The sequence below is a fragment of the Rutidosis leptorrhynchoides genome, chromosome 9, assembly GCF_046630445.1.
Source record: "Rutidosis leptorrhynchoides isolate AG116_Rl617_1_P2 chromosome 9, CSIRO_AGI_Rlap_v1, whole genome shotgun sequence".
NCBI classification, from domain to species: Eukaryota; Viridiplantae; Streptophyta; class Magnoliopsida; order Asterales; family Asteraceae; genus Rutidosis; species Rutidosis leptorrhynchoides.
In genome coordinates this window covers 364,898,172-364,921,421 of record NC_092341.1, presented here as the reverse complement: position 1 = coordinate 364,921,421, position 23,250 = coordinate 364,898,172, and the positions used below count along the sequence as shown (strand labels likewise).

Here is a 23,250-nt window from a genome sequence, read left to right as displayed (position 1 = left end):
AAAAACTAAAAGAGAAGGATATTAAGAAAGTGAAAGATAAAATGACTACTTTACCCTCACGTGTAAATTATGTGAGGAGATTTAACGGTCGTTAGTCAAATGGACTTCTGACGAAACCTTTGTACTAACCACGTCACTCCCACCGTAATTTTATCGTTGGAGAATAAACATCTTTAAACCCTAGCGTTCCTCTTCTCTGTTTTGTTGATTTTCTTTTTCTTCTCCTCCGTCATTTTATCAGTCTGTCTTGCTTCTGCCGCCTCCTCGCCGTCGTTGCGCCTCCGTCCTTTTTCGTTTTTCCGTTCATTTAATCTTATCAGGTATTATTGCGTTGCTAATTCTGCTTCTCCATGTTCAGATTTGTTTAATTATTGTTGTTCATATATGCTTTAACATATTGCCCTTTAATAAAATTAGGTTTATCCAACATGGTTTATTTTTGTCAAGTGTATGTGGTATATACAGTAGAATTACTTTGTGTATCACTCTTCTTCGTTTTTGTTTGATTTTGTGTTTTGAGATAGTTAGTGAAGAATTAGAATAAAGATGTGGTAGTTTCATTATGTACTTATGTATATGCATATGTACATACAATAAATCCTTTGCAGCTTTATTTTTTATCTAAATTATTGCTGTTCAGAAGGTGCAAAAGAAGAAAGAGTAATGAAGCTTGATGTTAATGTTCTACGATACCTCTCCAAAGATGATTTTCGGGTTCTCACTGCTGTTGAGATGGGAATGCGAAACGTAAATAAACCCTAAATTCTTACTATTATTTTGTGTCACTTGTGTTTGCATCTCATCATTAATATACCCCTTTTCTCTTCTCAGCATGAAATTGTTCCTGCAGAGCTCATTGAGCGCATTGCTTCACTCAGGTTCACCTCTATCTCTACACTTGTACTGCCATTAATTACATATACATTTTGAGTTTTTTTTACCATCACAAGATAGCCTAATGGTTGGGGTTTGGGTTCAAACCTCACAAACAATATATTTTGGGGTGGCATGGGAAAGGGTCAGAAACGGTCACGGGATAAACCGGTTAGGCCGTGTACATCTGAGTGAAAAACTAAGATTAGTCCCACAACTCGGGAAGCCTAAATAGGGAAACTTTATTCGTTAATTATTCACATTTTGAGTTTTTTGTTGAATTCAATATAATAACAAGTACTAGATTTATGGGTTGCATATAGACATGGAGGGACTTATAAGGTGTTGAAGAATCTACTCAAGCACAAGCTGTTGCATCATGACTCTTCAAAGTGTGAGTTGTTATTCTGCTATGAATATGGTTTAGCTCACAATTTTCAGGGCTTGCATCTGAAGTGATTTTTTAAACCTTTTTTTTATGCTGTAGATGATGGGTTCCGTCTAACCTACCTTGGTTATGATTTTCTTGCCATAAAGACTCTGGTAAACCGAGGTGTATTTTCATCAGTTGGGCGTCAAATTGGTGTGGGGAAAGAGTCTGGTAAGACCAGTCTTTTGTTTTATTAGTTGACACTTTTTTTACCATTGGTTAGTTGCAAACATGCTGACATTTTTTGTGTGTTGAAGATATATTTGAAGTTGCAAATGAAGATGGTACAGTTATGGCTATGAAACTACACAGACTTGGTAGGACCTCTTTTAGAGCTGTTAAGTCTAAACGTGACTACTTAAAGCACCGAAGTAGCTTCAGTTGGCTGTATCTGTCTCGCCTTGCTGCTCTCAAAGAATTTGCTTTTATGAAGGTACTTTTGCTTTTTTATAATTGTTATTACTAAGTAGAAAGTGACAACATGGGCTAGCTGTGTAACATATCAGAATGGGTTCGTGATGAAAGGGTTCATCCTTTACTGTGGCTTGAAACTGTTCGGTTCAGGCTGACTGGTACTTTATTTCTTCTTTTCGATATGACATTTATTTGATTTTAAATGACTATTTATCAGTTATCAGTCATTATGATTGCATAAACAAAATCCATTTCTAATATAATGTACATCTTTGAATAGAACAGAACAATGTAGGAGGGCGTGCACATTAAAATAATTCTGTCACTTCAACATGTCTTTTTTACTTGACCCATTTCAGAAATCCCAAAAATGACCCATTCATAAGTAAATGGGTCGAAATTTGTCAGATCTATTCTCAAGTATTGAGTGATGATCCTATTAGCTGTTAACTTGTTCTCGTTGAATAGGCATTACAAGAACATGGTTTTCCTGTACCGAATGCTGTGGATTGCAATCGTCATTGTGTGATTATGTCACTTGTACAAGGCTATCCACTGTAAGCATTTTGTTACAAATACATTTCAATCTTCATTGATTTATTTGTAGGTTTAACATTATCTAATTTTATCTTTACTAAAACACTGTACTTGTGAAATTGGTTAACTTATGTCATCAATATGTTTTGTATATAAAACACAGTATTGTTATTTTATACTGATCTCAAACTATTCATATAAAATATGTAACTCATTCTATTTTATCAAACAGTGTCCACGCTATATTGCTAGTGATTGTAAATTTAATTGTGCACTCCAGTTTTTTTCGGTGGTTTATGTGAACCTCTAAGCTAATTTTAATATGCAAGTTGTTGACTTTTATTTATTATGATATACGACGGTACTTTATATTATTGCTTGTGATTATAGCTTTATAAGTAAAGATGATCTGCTCTGATTAACGAAGTGACGTTCTGCTTTTGAATATTCTATTGGTGTAGTGTGCAGGTCTCGCAATTGCAAAATACGGATACTGTCTTTGAGAAGATCATAAAAATTATTGTACGTTTGGCGGAGCATGGCCTTATTCATTGTGATTTTAATGAGTTTAACATTATGGTATGGTTTTAAAGCATTTCATTTCAAATTCCTTCTTAATGTTGCTTTAACCTTGTATATGGTTTCTGAAATTGAATATTATTATTAGAATATGTAAAGGTACTTATTTATTCTATTTTTTTTTTTTACAGATAGATGATGATGAGAAAATTACTATAATTGATTTCCCACAGATGGTATCTGTATCTCATCGAAATGCAGAAATGTATGATTAACTATTTAGATTATTATTTTATTGTTAGTCCTAAAATGCTAAATTAACTTAAATTTGATATTGGTATGATTATAGGTACTTTGATCGTGATGTTGAATGCATTATAAAGTTCTTTAGCAAGAGGTTCAACCTCTCTTTTGAAGCAGATGCTGACGATTCAGATTCCGATGCGGAATCGGATGCCGTTAAACCTCGATTTTCTTCAATAAGAAAAGCATCTGGTTTTCTTGACAAGGAACTTTCTGCGAGTGGTTTTAGCAGGAAGGAGCAAGATGATATCGAAAAGGCATGCATCCCATTTTCTTCGTTTTTTATAGCAATTCCAACTTATTTTACCAATTAATGGATTGATTTGTGTTGTGTTTTATGTAAAGCGGGTCAGTTAGTCACATAAATATTTAGCCATAAGGGTTAGACAACATAAGTGGGTTGAACAGATTAAGTTGCTTAAAGTCACTCCTAATTCATACAATCTATTTAGTTGCCGTTTCCTATGTTACTAATTGTAATCAACACATTATTTAACTACCATTTGTTATTAAGATACGATCAAAACATTTTGCTAGTCCCGACCCGGCCTGAACTGTTCGAATCTAAACTGAAAAGATTCCATTTCAACCTGGGCCTGTTTTGACAGCTGACACTTTTCATCTGTGATCCTTTTTTTAACTATTCCTGATGTTTGACTAAGGCTTTTGTTATTGTATATTTTAGTTCATCGAGAAAACTCCTGACTCTGACGATGAAGAAATAGAAGAAGATGAAGATGAAGAAGAAGAAGACAATTCTGTACTAAATGCATCAGATATTCAAAAGTTCGAGTCTTCGTGCTCATTGGCGAAGGTAAAGTTTTAACTCAGAGTTTTCTAGATTGTATGACATAGATCACAACTACCCATGTTATCTTTTTGAGTTATATGGTTACAATATAGAATTAAAATGGTTAATGTTTGTTATAATATTAAAAGGATGAAGAGGAACCAAAAGCCTGCAGCAAGAGTGGTGAGGTAGAAGAGCATATGCAAGATTCTGAAGAAAAGCACGCAGATACAAGTGATGCGGTATGCGTTTTTTCTAATGCTTCAAATGGATTAAGTTTAAATATATAACTAAATAAGTGAACAGGGTAACTGGTTAACTGCTATACGAGCATTCATGTCTTCCTTCTTTTGTTCTCTTTTTTACTAATATTAGCTTTTAGCAGAAAGCAATTGTATTTCAGATGCTTCTTATTCCAAAGCAATTAAGTAACTTGTATTTGCAGGTGGAAGAAGATGAGAACGAGCAGGAGCAGGATGAAAATCCTGAACTTGTGGAACGGCTCGCCAGGCAGCGAAAACGTGCAATTCAAGCGGCTCGTGCAGGAAAGAAGAGCAATTCGTCTAGAAATGCTTATAAAGACAAGGGTGGTAAATCCTCTCATAATTCCAAGGTCCAGAAGCAAATGGGCGGTTGGTAACCGTTAAATTACTCTATAAGGGAAATGTGAAGTTGCGGATATGAATTATATGTATGTGCGTGCATACATGCATGCATACGGATAACGGATGCCAAAAAGAACTCTAGGTAGTGGATGTTACAAAGAGCAACTTGAGTTATGCTTTTAAATTATGTTGTTTAGAATATAAACTATGTATGATTTTATTGATAAAAGTTTAAGGGGTTTTTTGTTTACTTGGATGTATTATGTATATGGTCTTATTATTACAGTTTTTTTTTTTTTACCATTTTATATAGAAAAAAACTTTAATATATGATGCCATTCCCACCAATGTTTGAACTTAAATTTCTTGTGATAAGGCTATCTCGGATTGGATTGGCATGACCTGTTTTGATGCAATTGAACCATTTATAAACAGTTGAAATACTTTTTTTTTTTTTTGAAGCATAAAGGGGCACAATAAGTAGGCATATCTGTATCTATAAATAGTCATTATAAAACTTCTATAGAAGTTAATAAATTACTGCATTAGCTCTTCTATATTAAGTATACTTACAAATGTAGCACTTATTATGAATTTATGGAGTATCTCTTCAAACGTTGTACTCTTTAAACTATGATTTAGCCGTTATAAAACCTTGATATCTCTTCAAATGACGTTATAGACATGGTTAAAGCTCTATTGCTTGATCTGTATAGTTTTGGTGGTTTCACTCGCAACTTGAATGCTTAAATAGATGTTTTATAAATAAAAAAACTCAATATAAGTATATAACGCACTCATATATAACAAGTCATACATAATAACATAAGGTACTAATATTGTAATTATACATATCCTCAGGGACGAACCTTATATTTAATTCACCTAATAAACACCCGCGCTTGTTGCCAAAATTATGCTCTCAAAATTTCACGGATCAACACATTATATTTTTCATTTTTTCTGTTGAAATCATTCGGATTTTTGACGTATTCCGATTTCTTCCGTAATTATCTTCTTACCGGTGATCTGTTTCACATCATCATCGATTGATCATCATGTGTTTTTGGTTTGTTTCGTGCAAAACAGTTATGAAATTTTTCAAAATTATGTAGATTATGACGTAACACGAAGAACTGACTCAAAATTGTACGGAAAACGGAGAGGAATTAATAAGAAAAATGGTCCTGGTTACGTTACTGATCACGTTCCTCTTCTTATCAGTGATTATATGGATCATATTACAGTAAGTATATTAACTATTAATTATTCGTATCACTAATATTATAACTTTATAATCCTACTTATTATTTATTATTTTTAAATTTTATGTTTTTGCGTTAGGTCGGTATAGATTATAGATAGCTTGAATTTTGATGTAAATGAGAAATAAATAAGCATATCACTGAATTTGAGTATGATGTTGCTTAATTCTTACTCAAATTGTACATATAGAACTTCAATTAGGTTAATTAGAAACTGTTAATTACATACTTTTGGTAACTGGTGATGTAACTAATGTGTCTATTCTTTAGCTCAAACATCTACTTTTATATTTTGGAATTATATTGGAACAGTATAATTATGTGAACTTAATAGCAAGCCGGAGTTGGTACTAAAATTGCTCCCTGTTAAGATCATTGCATGTATCTTAATTATAGTTACACATTTAATCGCGCTTAGTTGGTTTTCATGAAATTGTGATTTATGTCGAGTTATATCTTAGTTTACATCAAGTGACTTCATCTATGCATATATACTATAGTTACATGTTTCAGAAGACTGACTATACATACATCTTGTTAAGATTCGCTTCCAGGTTTGTGGCTCTATTTTTGAGCCGGGTCCTGAAAGCATCTGTGGTATTTAGACTTGCTGGATGGAGACATTTAAGGGATGTCAGCATCAAGTTTGAAAGGGTACTTTTGTCCTTTTAATCAACTTACTTTGTAACATTGAACTTTGTTCATATTGATGTTACTATTGGAAATTTACAGGGTGCAGTTGAATCTATTTCGGTTGGTGAAATCAAACTTAGCTTACGGAAATCCTTGGTTAAACTAGGATTTGGTTTTATGTCTCGGGACCCAAAACTGCAGTTTGTGATTAGTGACTTAGAAGTTGTTACAAGGACGCCAGACAAGAGTTTAAAGAAAACAACACCCCGTAAACCAAAAAAGATCTCCGATGGTAAAAAGCTAGGCAAAAAGGTCATGGTTGTGGCCAAAATGGCAAGATATTTGTCTCTTTCTGTCAGACGGTTGATTGTGAAGGTAAGTTTATTTAGGAAATGTTGGTCTAAATTTCAGATGCTGTCTAAGTTAATATAGTGATTTGTAATATGAATTTTTTGGCAGACACCGAAAGTTACTTTGGAGATTAAAGACATTGGGATTGATTTGTATAAAGACCAAGGTTCCAAGCCTTCAATGTATTTGAAGTTGCAAATTTTGCCTATTGTTATCCATATGGGTGAACCATGTGTTAGTGGTGATGATGTCAGCGAAAGCTTATCTGTAGGTGATGTATCCAAGATAGACAAGTCATCTCATTTTATCTGTGACGAATTTGGTGTCTCAGTTGAGTTTGGTCCTCACAGGTTTGCTTTTATCTATATTTTTTTGATAAATTTTTTAGTAACTTGTATTTTTGATAATACTATTTAACTTCAGTCCTTTTTCTGTAGTAAGTGGTTTGTTTCTTACTGCTTCCTTTAAACGAACTGAAGAAAATTGTTTATTGTTTGGGGTCAATTATTTGAGGACTGCAATTTAAGTATAATAAAGGTGGCAAAATGGGCATTTTTGCAGATTATCTATTAAGAATGGGTTCAGGTTAAAAAGACTAATTCATAGTGCGGGTCAAAACAGATCGGTCGGGTTGACCAACTAACATTATTTTGTCAAAATTTTTCTTAGTTCTTATAAATGATTAATGTAGTAAATAGGATTACAAGACATTATTTAAACTATATATTATCTGAAATAAAATGATTTAGCAGGAGTTTTGATGGACTTTGCACGACTTTTGACCCATTCCCACTTTAAATTGTTCTAATTTATCGATATGAACTGTCAGAGAGAGCATGTTAGAGTAAATCGACCCGTTTTATGTAACTAGGTTATTACTTTCTTGGTAATGATAGTTATTTATCAAGAGCATTAGATACATCTGATTTTGTTAAAGTGCAGCTGTCGACCCCCCAAATTCATCAAATTCTCCAAATATATCATAAGTATTAACTTTATTTGCAGAGAAACAGGTGTCGTTATTAACAACTTTGATATATCATTGGGAGACGTTAGCGTAGATTTAAATGAGGATCTGATTTCCAAAAAGAAGTCATCTGAAAGTCATGCCAATGAACCTGTACAGCATACATCTCAAGCTGACATTATAGCCAAGAAACAACAAAAGAAACAAGCTACACTTGCAGCAATCACAAAATTTACACCTTTGTTCCCCGAAAAGGTTAGTTTTCCTTTTCACAAAACCTGTAAATTTGTCACCTTTTTCCCGTTTACCTACGAATGGGTCGGTGGGTTGGTTTGAGTTATAGTTTACCCCCATTAGGTAAAACCAAAGTATATTGGGTCAAATTGGTTGTAACTTGTAAGCCACAAAAATAGTGTGTTCATAGTTCACAGCCACCTAAATTGCTGTAAAAGAAAAACCTTGATTAGTATTGTAATAAGACAGTTATTTCAATCATATCTACTATTACATTGACTATCTATATCTATACAAAATTGATTAAATGGTTTATGATTCAACCAGGCCAGACCCGACCCGACCCGACCCAACCCGTTTCAGCTGTTACTAATAAACAACCCGTTTCACCCTGAACCCATTCTTTTCATGTGCATGTATTAGGTTTCATTCACCTTGCCAAAGTTGGATGTGAAGTTTGTACATAAAGAGCATCATGTTGTAATGGAGAACAACATCACAGCTGTACAGTTCAAGAGCATAAAGTCTCGCTCTGTTGAGGATGTTGGAGAATGCACACGTCTTGATATAGAATTAGATTTCAGTGAGATTCATGTATGGACATTATACACTATTCGCTTATATTCAACACATCATATTTTTCTTGACTTCTTTGTCTTATATGAGATATTGTAGATTCTTAAGGAAGGTGGAAGTTCTATTCTTGATTTGGTGAAGCTTGCTGTTCTTTCTTTCGTTTATATTCCGTTAGAGGTAATTTCTTTAGTTTTTGTTGATATCCATATATACTACTTAATCGTGTATAATCTGAAGTTGTCCTTGTCACTTTTGAGTGTTGTAAAAACCCCGATTAATCCCTTTATAGAAGCAGACCGATTCGATTTTCTGAAATCCCATTAATTAATCGGTCAACACCGGTCAATGAATCAACATCAGATTTAGTTGGTCAAGAACAGATTTAGTTTGTCAAAGTCTGATTTTGTCTGTCAAATTGCTCAAATTTAACGTTGGTCAACAATTCAATATATAGTATTTAAATTAGAATTTTGGAGTATTGTCTATGGCTTCTAGACAACAGTGTTAAAATTTATGTTTGTTTATAGTTTTGAAATTTATCATTTTAATGTATAAAAAGTCCATCCCGATTAAACCCCGCGGTTGGCGATTTTTACTACCTTGATCATTGTATTTATGATCATTCATGTAAATATTGTAATTTTTAGATCTATCTAGAATATATTGCAGATACAAACTGTTGCTTAAATTAATTTTTCTTTGCAGCCTACATCGCCTATAAAATGTGAAACCGATATTAAGCTTGGGGGAACACAATGCAACATAATTATGCCAACTTTAAAGCATCTCATGCAATTGCGCCCCTCAAATAAGAAAAAGACCGTGTCAAAAGTTGAAAGTGATAATCCAGTGACTGTCCACCCAAGTGAAGATTTTAAGATCATTGCGTGGACTTGCACATTCTCAGCCCCAGAGACGTCCATTTCACTTTTTAACTTAGAAGGATCGATGCTCTATTATGTAAGTACTTACTTCACCTAATTATGATTCTATATTTCTATGTTGAAATGGGTCAGGTTGAAATGGGTCAGTGTTTTTGAATTTAACACTTTCTATCATTAGAAATTGTACTGTGATCACAGGAACGGGCCATGATGAAACAGTGTGTGACACATGATCGTAGAAATTGTACTATCCCAACATTGTTTAACTTCCTTGAATAAATTATTTATGAGGTTTTATGCTATAAATAGGAGAATTTTGACATTTACAACCCATTTGACCCGTTTGACCTGAGACAAAGTTAAACTCTTTGATGTTTCGTTGCAGGGTTGTTTGCAGTCTTCACATGTCTTTGCCAACAACACATCTAATATGGGTACCATAGTTCACTATGAACTTGATGATTTAAATTTGCAAATGGCCGATGAATTTCAAGAATCTTTGAAATCAAGTTGTTTTGTTGTGGAAACAAACACTGTTGCAGTACTGCATATAGCCAAAATCATCCTCGATTTTGACAAAAGAGATTTAGATTTAGTCAGACAAGAAAACCCCAACTTACAATCAGTACTCTCGGTTGACGTAATCGGCATCGGTATGTGCTTAACATCCATACGGGTTCAATCCTTATTATCTACTGCTTTATCTTTCAAGTCATTTTTGAAACGTCCATCATCTTCTCCACCTGTAAAATCATCATCATCTTTACAAACTGAATCTGCAACTCCAAATAAATCATCTGGAAAAGGAATCCAATTAGTAAAGTTTAATCTCGAAAAGTGTTGTCTAAATATATGTGGAGATGTAAGTTTAGATAATGAAATTGTGGATGATCCGAAACGTGTAAACTATGGATCACAAGGCGGTCGTGTTCTTATTAGTGCATTGCCAGACGGGACCCCACGTACAGCCAAAGTAACATCACCAGCTTCTTCATCTGACTACAAAACGATAAAATATTGTATTGGACTTGAGATAATTAATTTGAGTTTGTCTTTGAACAAAGAGAAACAGTCAACTCAAGTGGAGCTCGAAAGTGCCAGGTCAGCATATAAGGAAATCATGGAAGATGACACTTGTAGCGCTGAGGTGGCATTGTTTGACATCCAGAAAGCAAAGTTTGTAAAACGAGCCAGTAGTCTTAAGGAGGTATCTGTTTGTTCTCTTTTCAGTGCGACTACTATTACTGCCAGGTGGGAGCCTGATGTTCATTTAGCCTTAGTTGAACTCGGGTTAAGGTTAAAGCTACTTGTTCACAATCATAAGCTTCAAGAACAAGATAAAGACATAAAAAGTGAACCGTCTGTTGATTCGTTACCACCAGAAAAGATTCAAAGTCAAAGTCAAAAAAAGAAAGAATCTTTATTTGCGATTGATGTTGAGGTGCTTACAATAACTGCTGAAGCGGGTGACGGTGTCGAGACGATGATCCAGGTTCAATCAATCTTTTCTGAGAATGCAAAAATCGGTGTTCTTCTAGAAGGATTAATGCTTAGTTTTAATTCAGTTGGAGTGTTCAAAAGTGGTAGGTTGCAACTTTCCCGAATTCCCAGTGTATCTGAACCATCTGTTAAGTGGGATTATTTGATTCAAGGGCTAGATGTTCATATTTGCTTACCGTTTAGAATGCAATTGCGTGCAATAGATGATTCTCTTGAGGAAATGATCAGGGCGTTAAAGCTTGTTACCGATGCTAAAACAAAGTTAATATTCCCGTTCAAAAAAGCTAGTTCAAGTACAAACACGCAGCCTAAAAAGCCGAGTTCTTCAAAACTTGGTCGTGTAAAAGTTTATGTAAGAAAATTAACTGCTGAAATTGAGGAAGAACCGTTACAGGGATGGCTTGATGAACATTATCATTTAAGAAAGAATGATGCTCGTGAAATGGCAGTCCGGTTGAACTTTCTAGATGATCTTCTCATTAAAGGGACTCAATCTCCTACAGTTGCGGATACCGCGGACCCTAACCATGATGGACACGATAAGACATGCTTATATGATGCATCATCTATTGAAAAACAAAGAGAAGAACTTTATAAAAAGTCATTTCGGTCTTATTATGAAGCTTGTCAGACACTTGTGATATCCAAAGGATCAGGTGCGTGTCATGAAGGATTTGAGTCGGGGTTCAAGTTTAGTGAATCAAGAACGTCACTTTTTTCAGTTACTGGTACGGGACTTGATGTAACGTTGACGGCTATTGAAGGCGGTGAACCCGGGATGATAGAAGTTGTAAAAAAGCTTGATCCAGTTGCAAATGAATTAAACATTCCGTTTGCTCGTCTTTATGGTTGTAACCTAAATTTGCAGGCGGGATCTCTTGTTGTTCAGCTAAGAGATTACTCGTATCCACTTCTTGCTGCAACTTCCGGTAAATGTGAAGGGCGGCTCGTGCTTGCTCAACAGGTCTAACTAAATTAATCTATATTATAGAATTATCCTTGAAATATATGAGCTTTTGTTACAATGTTAAATTTCTTGACAGAGAAACCAACAAACAAATTTGTTAGTATGCTAATTAGAGTATTCAACGAGTTGGCTGAAATCATTCTAACATCGGCATTATGTCAGTGCCTAGTTAATGTTCATTTCAGTTTTCTGTTTTAGTAAGGAGTATAATATAATTTATTTTTGTATACAAGTCATCCAATTACTTTTTCTTGCCATAGAATAATAGTTTAGTAAAATGAAGTTAATGGCCTTCATAGAAAAAATTACTGAACCATTGCAGACTTGCCTCAGTGGTATCCTCACACCTTGTGTGTGGGGCTTGGGGTTTAGGTCATGAGTTCGAGCCTCGCTCTGCCCATCCTATTAATCAATCTACCTGAAAGATGGAGCTCCAGATTGACCCCAGGGGGTTTTCTCCCGGATCCATTCAGGATTCAAACCTCGGGACGGTTTAAGGATCGGTTTCCTGCAATGTGATTCGGGTTTCCTCCCGAAAGCGCGTGCGTGCGCAGCAAATGAGAGTATTCGATGCCGACTACTTGCCTTTCAAAAAAAAAAATATTACTGAACTGTTACTTATTGTCATCTAAGTTAGTACATAATGATATGGATGATGATAAAATGATAGTTTAGTGACCTACTTAGCAAAGACTTGGTAGTTTAAATCCAAGGGTTACTTTATTTGATATAGAAATGATAATTTGTTGTTATTTCATGCATTTCATACACAATAGACTTGAAATTTCAACCAATCAACTGTTATTCTATGCAGGCGACACCCTTTCAGCCACAAACTCTGCATGATGTCTATATTGGAAAGTGGAGGAAGGTGGAAATGTATCGTTCAGTTAGCGGCACAACTCCACCGATGAAAACGTTTCTTGATTTACCATTACATTTTGAAAAAGGTGACGTAGCATTTGGAGTCGGATTTGAACCACCCTTGGCGGATTTAAGCTATGCCTTCACCGTTGCTTTACGTCGTGCAAAGTTAAGTGTTCGGGACCCAAATCCTTTTATTGTTCCCCCCAAAAAAGAGAAAAGTTTGCCATGGTGGGACGAAATGAGAAATTATATACACGGGAAAACAACCTTATCGTTCTCTGAAACATCATTTAATATACTTGCTACACCCGATCCATATGAAAAGTCCAATAAGCTTCAAATGTCCTCCGCCTATATGGAAATCCAACAGTCCGATGGGCGAATTTACATTTCTGCAAACGAGTTAAAGATATTCACTAGCAGTTTAGAGATTTTGCTTAGAAATTCATCGATCAAACCTCCTGCGGGCCCACCGGTTGCAATCTTCGTAGCTCCGACTCTTATTCTCGAGGTGGCGATGGACTGGGGTTGTGATTCTGGGGCCCCACTTAACCATTTTCTGTTTGCACTTCCATCTGAAGGTGTTGCTCGTGAGTATATATACGATCCTTTTAGATCTACTTCACTCTCACTTCGGTTCAATATGGCCCTTAGACCTTCAAAGTCAAACGATTCTTTTGATTCGCCTACTATAAATGTTGCCCCTCACGATATTAGTTGGCTAGTAAATTTCATAAATTTGAATTACCTTCCACCTGTAAAGTTGCGTTTTTTCTCTCGTTACCCTCGTTTTGGTGTGCCCCGGGTTCCTAGGTCTGGAAACCTGTCAATGGATAAGGTGATGACAGAATTTATGGTTCGTATGGATTCAAGTCCAACCACTATAAGACATATCTCATTAGACGAAAGTGATCCCGCTAAAGGGTTGACTTTTATGATCTCAAAGATAAAATCTGAAATGTACTTAGGTCGTGGAAAACAAAAGTTCACATTTGATACGCCACGTGATCTTCTTGAGCTTGTGTATCAGGGTATTGATCTTCATATGCCAAAAGTGTATCTAAATAAGGATGATACCACGTGTGTCATTAAAGTTCAAACGTTAAAGAATAACCCGCAAGAGGGAGTTGTTAATGTTGATAGTGGTAACACGTTAGCAACTAAGGAAAGGCATCGGGATGATGGATTTATATTGTCGTCTGATTACTTCATAATTAGAAGACAATCCCCAAAAGCAGATTGTTCTAGATTATTGGCATGGCAGGAAGCTTGTAAAAAAACCATTGAGATGAAATTTGTGAGACCCGTATCTATTAAAAGTGAAGGTGATGAACATGAACGGTCTGACCTGAGTGATGATGATGGATATAATGTGGTGGTAGCTGATAGTTGTCAACGGGTTTTTGTGTATGGGTTGAAGTTACTTTGGACTATTGAAAACAGAAACGGTATTTTGTCATGGGGTGGTGAATTGGGTAAAGCATTTGCACCTACAAAACCTTCTCCTTCTCGTCAGTATGCTCAGCGAAAGCTGCTTGAGGAGACCCAAACGCAAAATAAAAGTGAGCCCGCTCAGGAACATGTCTCGAAGTCCAGTTCAACCGGTCAAAGTGGAAGTCCATCTGCAGAACAAAAGGAAGCTTCAAGATCAGATCAGTCTCCAAATTCAAATAAAGTAGAACATCAAACGATTGATGATATTGGTAAGTGCAATGGCACCTTGAAATACTTGCATATAAAACTTGAGGTGGCAACACGAGCCGAAATCAGCCAGGTTGAGTTGACACACATACATACATACAATTATGATTAGGAAGATATACATCGAAAATAGACTTGAACATATATGAACCCATTTGAGCTGCTCAACCTGATTGGCCCTCTGTCATTTAGCTAATCATTTTATTGGCCAGCTGATAATAAAAAGGGCCACCCACATCCACCCATATATAAGTAACCCAATCGGAATCACCCCCTTTAGACAATATCTGAATTAATAATATTTTGGGCTTACATAAAAAAAGAACGCCTAATATGTCTAAAAGGTTTACATTTACGTTTTACAGCAAAACATGTCAATGCTGATGGATCTGAAGAGGATGCAGAAGGTGTATGTAACTTCATGGTAAATGTTATCGAGCCACAATTCAATCTTCACTCAGAAGAATTCAGTGTAAGTTACTGAGGTTTTATAGCTGAATATTAGAAGTAAAATATATAATAACTGTAAAAAAGTTGATTGCTCTTAAAGTGTATGACTATGGTATCAGTATATTTTATATGCTAAATGGTCAGTTTTTACCTAATCAACAGGGTAGATTTTTGCTTGCTGCTGCTAGTGGTCGAGTTTTATCTCGTTCATTTCACAAAGTTGTTAATGTTGTCAAAGAGGTGATAGAACAAGCACATGGTAATGGAGAGGAGAATAGTTCTGAAAAGCAACAGGAACTGATATGGAACCGGTCGGAGCTTTCTGTCATGCTGGAACACGTGCAGGCTCACGTTGCTCCAACCGATGTTGATCCTGGGGCTGGAGTCCAATGGCTAACCAAGATTAGTAAGAGCTCGCCTAAAGTGAAGCGTACCGGGACTTTACTTGAGCAAGTGTTCATGCCCGGTGATATGTACTTGCGCTACACAAGACACAAAGGTGGAACTCAAGATCTAAAGGTATGCTTATCTATGATACGGGTCCCCATTTGTGAAATTTATCTCTAGTTTTGAAAGATGGAGGTTATAACAGACGACTAGCAGGTAAACGGGTAGGGTTTTCTCTGTTTAGGCTACCCGACGAGAGTATCCCGTGACAGTTTTTGACCCTTGCAAAGATATCGGGACGCCAACTACTAGATAGACTTGCAAGTAAAAAAAAAAAAAAAACCTTCTTTTCTCAAAAAATTACTTCTTTGACTTTAGACTATCAAGTCAAAGAAGTATTTTTTTAGGAAATAGGCCAGGTTGGGTTAAGCCGAACTTTTTATATTTTTTTAGTAATTAATGTATCAAATGAGATTCTGCTGTTTTACAATGGGTTAGAAGGTTCAATGATCTATGCTTAATAAATAAATTGTGGGTGACTTTCGAACCATTTGACCCGTTTCATTTTAGGCTTCTTTTTCGCTCGTAGTATCATCATCACTTTAAAAATAGACAAATCAAAGCTAAAGCTAACATGTAACTTCACCACATGTCTGAAATGGCTCAAGTATTTGGATTTTTTCTTCCGCAGGTAAAACCGTTGAAGGAACTTGCATTTAACTCTGATAATATAATAGCAAGCATGACATCTCGACAGTTTCAAGTTATCCTTGATGTTTTGACTAATTTACTCCTGGCAAGGCCTCCAAAGTAAGATTCTTTATCATCAATCACTTCTTGTCATCAAGAAAGAAAGAATCAGAATCAAGAATACATGAATGTATTAAAATATAAGTGAAGTGAAGAATAATGCGCCTAAATCTTGTATTATATGATACCTGTCTATACATCATATCTCTATAGAGACAAACTATAATTTTTCTGCAGCTAATATTTGCAGGACTAAAATTACCAAGTATTCTAGTGCACGGTTGTATAAGTCACCCGACTAGTCGGGATTTTGAAGTAGTCCGACTAGTTTCCGACTTAGATTTATTCGGTCGAAGTTGTCAAAAGTCCAAAATAGTCGGTCAAAGTCGGATTTGTTGGGTCAAACTCGGTCAAAGTTCCTGACCCACTAGTCACCGACTAGCAACTTTTACAACCTTGCTCTAGTTTTTAATGAAGACGATAATTATGGTTGATTTTTTTGTCGATGGATAAACTACAGATGATTTGTAGTTCTACCATTGATTTGATTAAAGTTTATAATACAGGCGTCAGAGAAGTAGTCTTCCGAAATCAGCAGAAGATGATGAAGACATGGAGGAAGAATCTGATGAGGTGGTCCCGGATGGCGTGGAAGAGGTAGAATTGGAAAGAGTAAATCTTGAACAAAAAGAACGAGTCCAAAATTTGATTTATGATGATGTAAGGAAACTTGCTATTCCTAATGATACCGCTGCAGACGTCTCCTCTGAAAAGGAAGGTGATATGTGGATGGTGACAGCTGGCAGATCCATCTTGGTAACTCCTTTTAAGCTTTTGAATCAGTTATTTTCATCTTCAAGTATAAATTTTAATGAAAAAAATACACATTTAAGATCTATTGATAATAAAGGTCACTGGATAACCTGGTTAGGTCGCATACATCTGAGTAAAATAATACTTTCCTTCCCCAGTTAGCCTGAACAGGGCTGACATTATCTGTTTTATGTGTAAATGTGACTGAGCATGTCTATTTGTAGGTGCACAACTATCTGTTTTGTTCTATCTTTATGTTTCGGTATAAATTATGAATGTGGAACTTATGCTTGCAGGTGCAAAAACTTATGGAAGAATTGGTAAGTGCACAAAAAGCCCGAAAGGCTGCTGCTGCTTCTCTGAGGGTGGTTTTAAGAAAAGCTGCTCAACAACGGCTAATGGAGAAAGAGAAGAATAAAGGGCCTTCGTGTGCTATGCGTCTCTCTTTGCAAATGAAGAAAGTAGGATGGAGCATGATTTTGGACGGGAAATCTATTTCAGAAATTGAGATAAATGACATGGTAAGTCTTGTAGATCTTTTTATTTTATCTTTTTTTATAGGGAGTTATCCGTACACTGCCAATTTTTATCCTTACACCTCTAAACATGCTTTATTATGTGTATAGTACAACATTTTAAAGCATGTTTGATGTGTACGGATGGATCATCACCTGTTTTTTATAAGCCACAACTTGTTGGATAAAAATGGGTAAATTTAATTAGTGGTTGAAATGGGTCAGGTCGACTCAAAACACTTATTCACCAAAGTTTTAGCATGTTATAAACTAATAAAAATGCCAAATGTGATTAAAAAACTATACGACATCTATAAATTCCTTTTTCTTTTTTAATAACTCGGATGTCTTTATTCTTAAAGAAACTAATTCATTGCGATTTTTTACATATGACCCCATCCTCTTTAAGCTGATACTTGTGATTTCACTTGTTTGAAATTGAACATGTTCCGAATCAACTACTCAGTGATATATGGTTTTGCTTTAGTCACTTTTGTTTCTTTAGAACCTCATTGCTTACTTATTATGCGAAACATGTTATTGTTTGCAGATATATGACTTTGACAGAGATTACAAAGATATTGGTGTTGCTAGATTCACGATAAAGTACTGTGTTGTCAAGAACTGTCTGCCTAATGCTAAATCTGACACACTTCTCGCTGCGTGGAATCCTCCTGCTGAATGGGGAAGGTATGTATAACTTTATTCGTCGACAGTAACAAAAATTTATTGAAAACAGGAAATGTTATGGAAGTCACAACTACGAACACCCACCATATTACTTAGGTGTTATTTGATTGTTAGTGTGCAGATCTTATTATGTCTTATATCTGTGTGTCCGCATACGTTTTGGTTTGTTTTTCCGAAGACATAAGATAAAATAGTGTCTTATTCTGTCCGAAAACTTGCAGACAAGATTAAGTTATTTTGCAGAAATAAAAACTAAACAGTGTTCACTATTGGACATACAGACCTTTAGGATACATCTTCTCTACAGACATGATGTACATCTGCAGACAAAAACATCTTAAAAATAAACAACACCATATTGTCCTGGTTAATTTACTTTAATATGATTCTGTTAAGTTTTGTGCCTAGAAGATATTTAGTCCCTATTTTTCAATTATACGTTTTTTCCCCTGGTGATGCAGGAAAGTGATGATTCGGGTAGATGCAAAATTAGGTGCTCCAAAGGATGGGGCCTCTCCTATTGAACTGTTCCAGGTGTTCACTCTCACCTTCTCAACCCATCGGGTTTTATTGAAAAAGGAAGTGCATCATAGATTTTAGTGGTGACAAAACTGAAGGGTTGGTAACAGTAGAGGTGCTCAAATTTGGGCATCCAAAATTCGGATACTGGATTTAATATCCGAATCAGTAATTTTGGATATGCAAATATCTAAAAAGAGTAAAAGGCAATATTCAGATTTAAAATATGTGACGTCATAACTCACACTTTCGAGTTCATATATCAATATCAATATATAGAACATGAGACCACATATTAGCATTATTAATCAATATTCAGTAAGGATAATCTATTGATCTTTTTTATATTAAATTAAATAATATAATATAATTAGAGAATAAAGAGAAAATGTTCAGATCTTTTGGATATCGGATATCCGAATTATCTGAAATTAGATATCCGAATCAGAAAAATAAGATATCCTAAATTCGGGTATCTGAAATTTTGGATGATTTAGGATCTAATTTTCAGATAGGGATATTTCTGAATAGGCTTAGGTATCGGGTCGAATTGGGTCCTGGCCCGACAGGTTTAGGCTTTGTCGCCCAGACCCAACAATACTCTGTTGACTTTTTCTACTATCATTTTGTATTATGTAAATTTGTGAAAATGGATTATAAAAACTCTATAATAAGACTTAATAAAGATTTCTGGTAATTAATATGATTGACACGTTGAGCAGTTGAAGACTTGTCACACGAATTTTGACCTGCCACTCACTCAACCCATATGATGTGTTTCATCTTTAGCTCGTTTTCTATTTATGAACCGTTATCTATAAAATACAACTTGAAGTGACCCGTTTCCATATAATTGAGTTGATATCACCACCTCCAGTTGGTTTCACTAGTCTCTCTCTGATGATAAGAGGAAATTGCTACACCTCCAAATTCTGTTGGCACATGAAATATTGCAGCATTCCCTTTTCATCAAACTTCATTTTGGTTCACCTATCATCTTATTATCTTTATTATGAAGTTTTGATATTATCTATTTGGGTACGTAAGATTGTAATCGTTAAAGAGACCTTTGACTAGTAGTCAAACACTTCAACTTCAATGAGTTTGGTGGGACAATCCTTCTAGTGTTTCAGTTTTTTTATACTAATTGCATACACCGTGTAAATATGTAGGCTGATGTTTACCCGCTGAAAATACATTTGACTGAGACAATGTACCGAATTATGTGGGGGTATTTCTTTCCGGAGGAAGAACAAGATAGCCACCGGCGCCAGGTTATAATCCTCCTTCTATTGATGATTATAACTATAACTATATAATATTTCTATTACTACACGTTAAAAGCTGTGAAACTGAATGTCAAAATTTCAACAAAATAGGAAGTTTGGAAGGTCTCAACAACTGCTGGTTTACGAAGAGGGAAAAAAGGGAACGAGGCTACAAAAGAATTAGAAGGACCCTCCAAATCAAACATTGTTGATCCCTTGGTAAGTATTACAAAAACTTCATTGTAGATATATTTAATCGATTAAATTTCATAGCTGGTGGGTTTTCGGGCAGTAATCTTAATATTCACATGTAAATCAGGGAGTCTGTTTACTTTTATTTTGTATTTAGTGTTGTTTTCATATGCCTTTGTTTAGGAAGGGGCCTTTGTTTCTACGTCTCCTACAAACCAAACAGACTATTTTTCAGATTTAGTGACATATTTAGTGACGGATCAAGTTTAAGTGACAAAGAAACAATAAATTTACTTATTGAATTAAGAGTTGTACACATATTAGATTCAGATCATTAAGTGGAAAGTAAATTGACCCAGATTCACAGCTGTAGGTGTAAAAATAGGTCAGTCGGGCTGATTTGGTAACCGTTCAAACCAAGTAATATTAATGTTGGTTTTGTATTGACCAATGTTGTAAAAGTCGCTAGTCGGTTGGGACTTTGTAGGGACTAGTCGGTTGGGACCTTGTGGGGACTATTTGGCGTACGTTGGCTCTATTTGACCAACTTTGACCAAATAAATCGGACTTTGAACTAATAAATTTGACTTTGACGGACTAAATTGGACGTTTGACAAATTTGACCGAATAATCGGCCAAGTCGGAGACTTGTCGGGAACTAGTCGGACTATATTACATCCCGACTAGTCGGGGGACTTTTACAATCATGGTATTGACCCGATAATCTTTTTTGTCCATCTTTAGTTCAATTATTGCTTTAAAAATACTAGAAAAGCTATGCTAACAAATATAAGCATAAAAAATATAGATTGTAATAAATGATATAAGAGACTAAGGTTGATACGTTTAAGCGATTCTTAAACCCTTCAACTTCTTTGATTTGTTTTTACTACACTTCTTGGTTGACACGTCTGACACATTGCATGTAAATCACAACCCAAATTGTCCATCTATAAGTAACTGGGTTAAAACTGTCACCTCGTATTAAATTATGTTGTTTATGTTTATAATCATCCAGGCATCAAAGAAAGCAAAACCAACACACGAGTTAAAAAGAAGTTCTTCTTTTGATAAAACTTGGGAAGAAAGTGTAGCTGAATCTGTGGCTAATGAGCTTCTAGAACAAATGCAGTCACTAGAACAGGAAGAGTTGAGTAAACCTAAAAAGGACTCTAAATCTACAAAGACGTCAAAAACCGCAAAAGGTTCAAAAACGGGTCAAGAAGAAAAGAAGTCAGGTAAACCAACTGATGAAAAAAAAGACAAGCCTCTGGTGCTGAAAGAGTTTCACAATATCAAAATAAGTCAGGTGGGTATTTAAGGGACCAATATTGTAAGTTCTTTTATATTTATTTCTAGCCTCATTGTATCTAGGATGTTCAGAAGTCGGGCTAACCAAATAAACCACCCAATCCATTTATTATTTGCGTTTTTCGATTGGGTTATGCGGTTTCTGTTCAGTGTTGGGTTAAATCAAGAAATCTTGATAATCTAATATAATACAAATATATGGTTTTTACTGGTATTTGGATAATTGATTTATCTGAATTTATTAACTTCAAAATTGACATGTCACTGATTTGGATTGTATGACCCAATTTTTCAGTTTGGGTCTCGGGTGGATTTGTGGTTGGCCTTAGCCAAATAACCCGCAATCATTAACTATTAACTAAAAACCTACCTAACTTAACAGTTAACACCCCTATCATCTTGTTATAATATATATTTATTTATGGCATATCTTATTGGAACAGGTCGAACTGTCAGTAACCTATGAAGGGCCTAGATTTGCTGTAAGTGATCTGAGGTTGTTAATGGATTCTTTCCATCGTGATAAATTTACCGGAACTTGGAAGAAGCTTTTTGCAAAGGTCAAGAAACATGTTATTTGGAGTGTCCTCAAGTCTGTCACTGGAATGCAGGTGAAATACATGTGACAAAAAATTGCTGTTAAAACGATACCTAGCAAACGGGTTGGGTTGAATAACGGGTCGAAACAGGTCATGGGTCAAACTGGTCATATTTTTAAACGGGTCCAAACGGATCGGGTCTAAATGGGTTGGGGCCGGTTGGGTCCGGTTGGGTCGGGTTGGGTCGAGACCCGTTTAATCTATCTTTTTTCTCAAAGTTCCGCGTCTCAGTTTTCAGTTTCACGTTTCAGTTTCGTGTTTCAGTTTCGCGTTTCGTGTACCAACATGCAACAACGTTATAAAAAACCGTAGTAGAACGTCTAAAAATTGTTAATATTCAACTTTCGAAAAGTAATCAGTGATGTCATCATTTTTCTTTCACATTTCTTGCTCAAAAAGTCCAAATCTGTTTTGACCCAATCTGTTGCAACCTGTAACATAATTGAAATTAATTTGTACAGGGTAAGAAGTTCAATGCAAAGTCACATGGTCAAAACAAAGAACCGACTCTAGCAAATGTCCCTACCCTTGAGCATGACGGTGACAACGATGGCGATGCATCCAAAAGGGGGCCCGCTGATGGAGCAGGAGATAGATTTGTAACCTCAGTTAAAGGGCTATTCTCCTTACAGCGTCGTAAGGCCAAAGCCTTTGTTCTTCGCACAATGAGAAACGAAGGAGAAGAACCGATGCCTGGGGAGTTGAGTGATAATGATGATTATTCACCTTTTGCTCGACAGCTCAGCATAACTAAAGCTAAGAAGCTTATTCGACACCACACCAAAAAGTTTAACTCTAAAAAAGGTCAGTCTATGGGAGTTTGGATTTGCATTTTGGAACTATTTATCAAAATTTTGTGAATTCCTAGTCAGTCTTCAAATTTCGGATAATTAGCGCTTGACTTATATACTTTTAAAATAACTTGCTGAAACTTTGTTTAACAGGTTTTTCAGTAGATGAACTTTCATCTTCACCAAGAGTTGATGGAGGATCTGAAAGTGATTCGTCGAGTGGTGACCCTTTTGAGGAATACCTCGAGTACCAGGCTGCCCAGGAGAAAGCTGCCCAAGAAAATGCCGCCCAAGAAACAACTCCTGCTGAGACCCAAAATAGTCCAAAAAATCAATGATTTACTAATCTTTATAGTTTCTTTTAAGGCCTTTGTTTTGTTACACTGAGTTGGAGAGAGACATTTTTGTTCAATGAAAGCAGCCATGTAGATATAGAAGCAGATTGTAGCTTCTTTTTACAAGGTTTTTTTTTTTTATCCTTCTATTTATCTCTTTTTTGAGAGTTGTATAGGATGAAGGGACTTCAGGTTATATATCTTTAATATTCCG

At 35.5% G+C, this 23,250-nt stretch overlaps 2 protein-coding genes across 3 annotated transcripts; both read left to right on the top strand.

The window, feature by feature from the left end:
* Window positions 1-213: 213 nt before the first annotated feature.
* Window positions 214-4,725, top strand: LOC139866458 (serine/threonine-protein kinase rio2). Of its 2 annotated transcripts, none has more exons than XM_071854694.1 (13): window positions 214-320; window positions 644-747; window positions 832-878; window positions 1,197-1,267; window positions 1,361-1,474; window positions 1,561-1,736; window positions 2,186-2,274; window positions 2,716-2,833; window positions 2,965-3,038; window positions 3,123-3,333; window positions 3,762-3,890; window positions 4,016-4,108; window positions 4,312-4,725. In XM_071854694.1, the coding sequence occupies exons 2-13, from the start codon at window positions 664-666 to the stop codon at window positions 4,504-4,506; spliced, it is 1,401 nt and encodes a 466-aa protein (XP_071710795.1). In that variant the 5' UTR covers window positions 214-320; window positions 644-663; the 3' UTR covers window positions 4,507-4,725. The 2 variants fall into 2 exon arrangements, with proteins under 2 accessions (XP_071710795.1, XP_071710794.1); XM_071854693.1 differs by having other exon boundaries at window positions 215-320; window positions 641-747.
* A 927-nt stretch (window positions 4,726-5,652) lies between these two features.
* LOC139869276 (protein SABRE-like) lies at window positions 5,653-23,039 on the top strand. Its single transcript, XM_071857590.1, has 23 exons — window positions 5,653-5,717; window positions 6,279-6,390; window positions 6,469-6,744; window positions 6,829-7,070; window positions 7,726-7,942; window positions 8,345-8,515; window positions 8,597-8,674; window positions 9,203-9,457; window positions 9,767-11,845; window positions 12,663-14,418; window positions 14,782-14,888; window positions 15,029-15,385; window positions 15,945-16,063; window positions 16,570-16,819; window positions 17,113-17,337; window positions 17,882-18,021; window positions 18,483-18,555; window positions 19,713-19,814; window positions 19,920-20,027; window positions 21,019-21,309; window positions 21,755-21,922; window positions 22,372-22,714; window positions 22,855-23,039. Exons 1-23 carry the CDS (start codon window positions 5,653-5,655, stop codon window positions 23,037-23,039), a joined length of 7,719 nt encoding a protein of 2,572 aa, XP_071713691.1.
* Window positions 23,040-23,250: the final 211 nt, after the last annotated feature.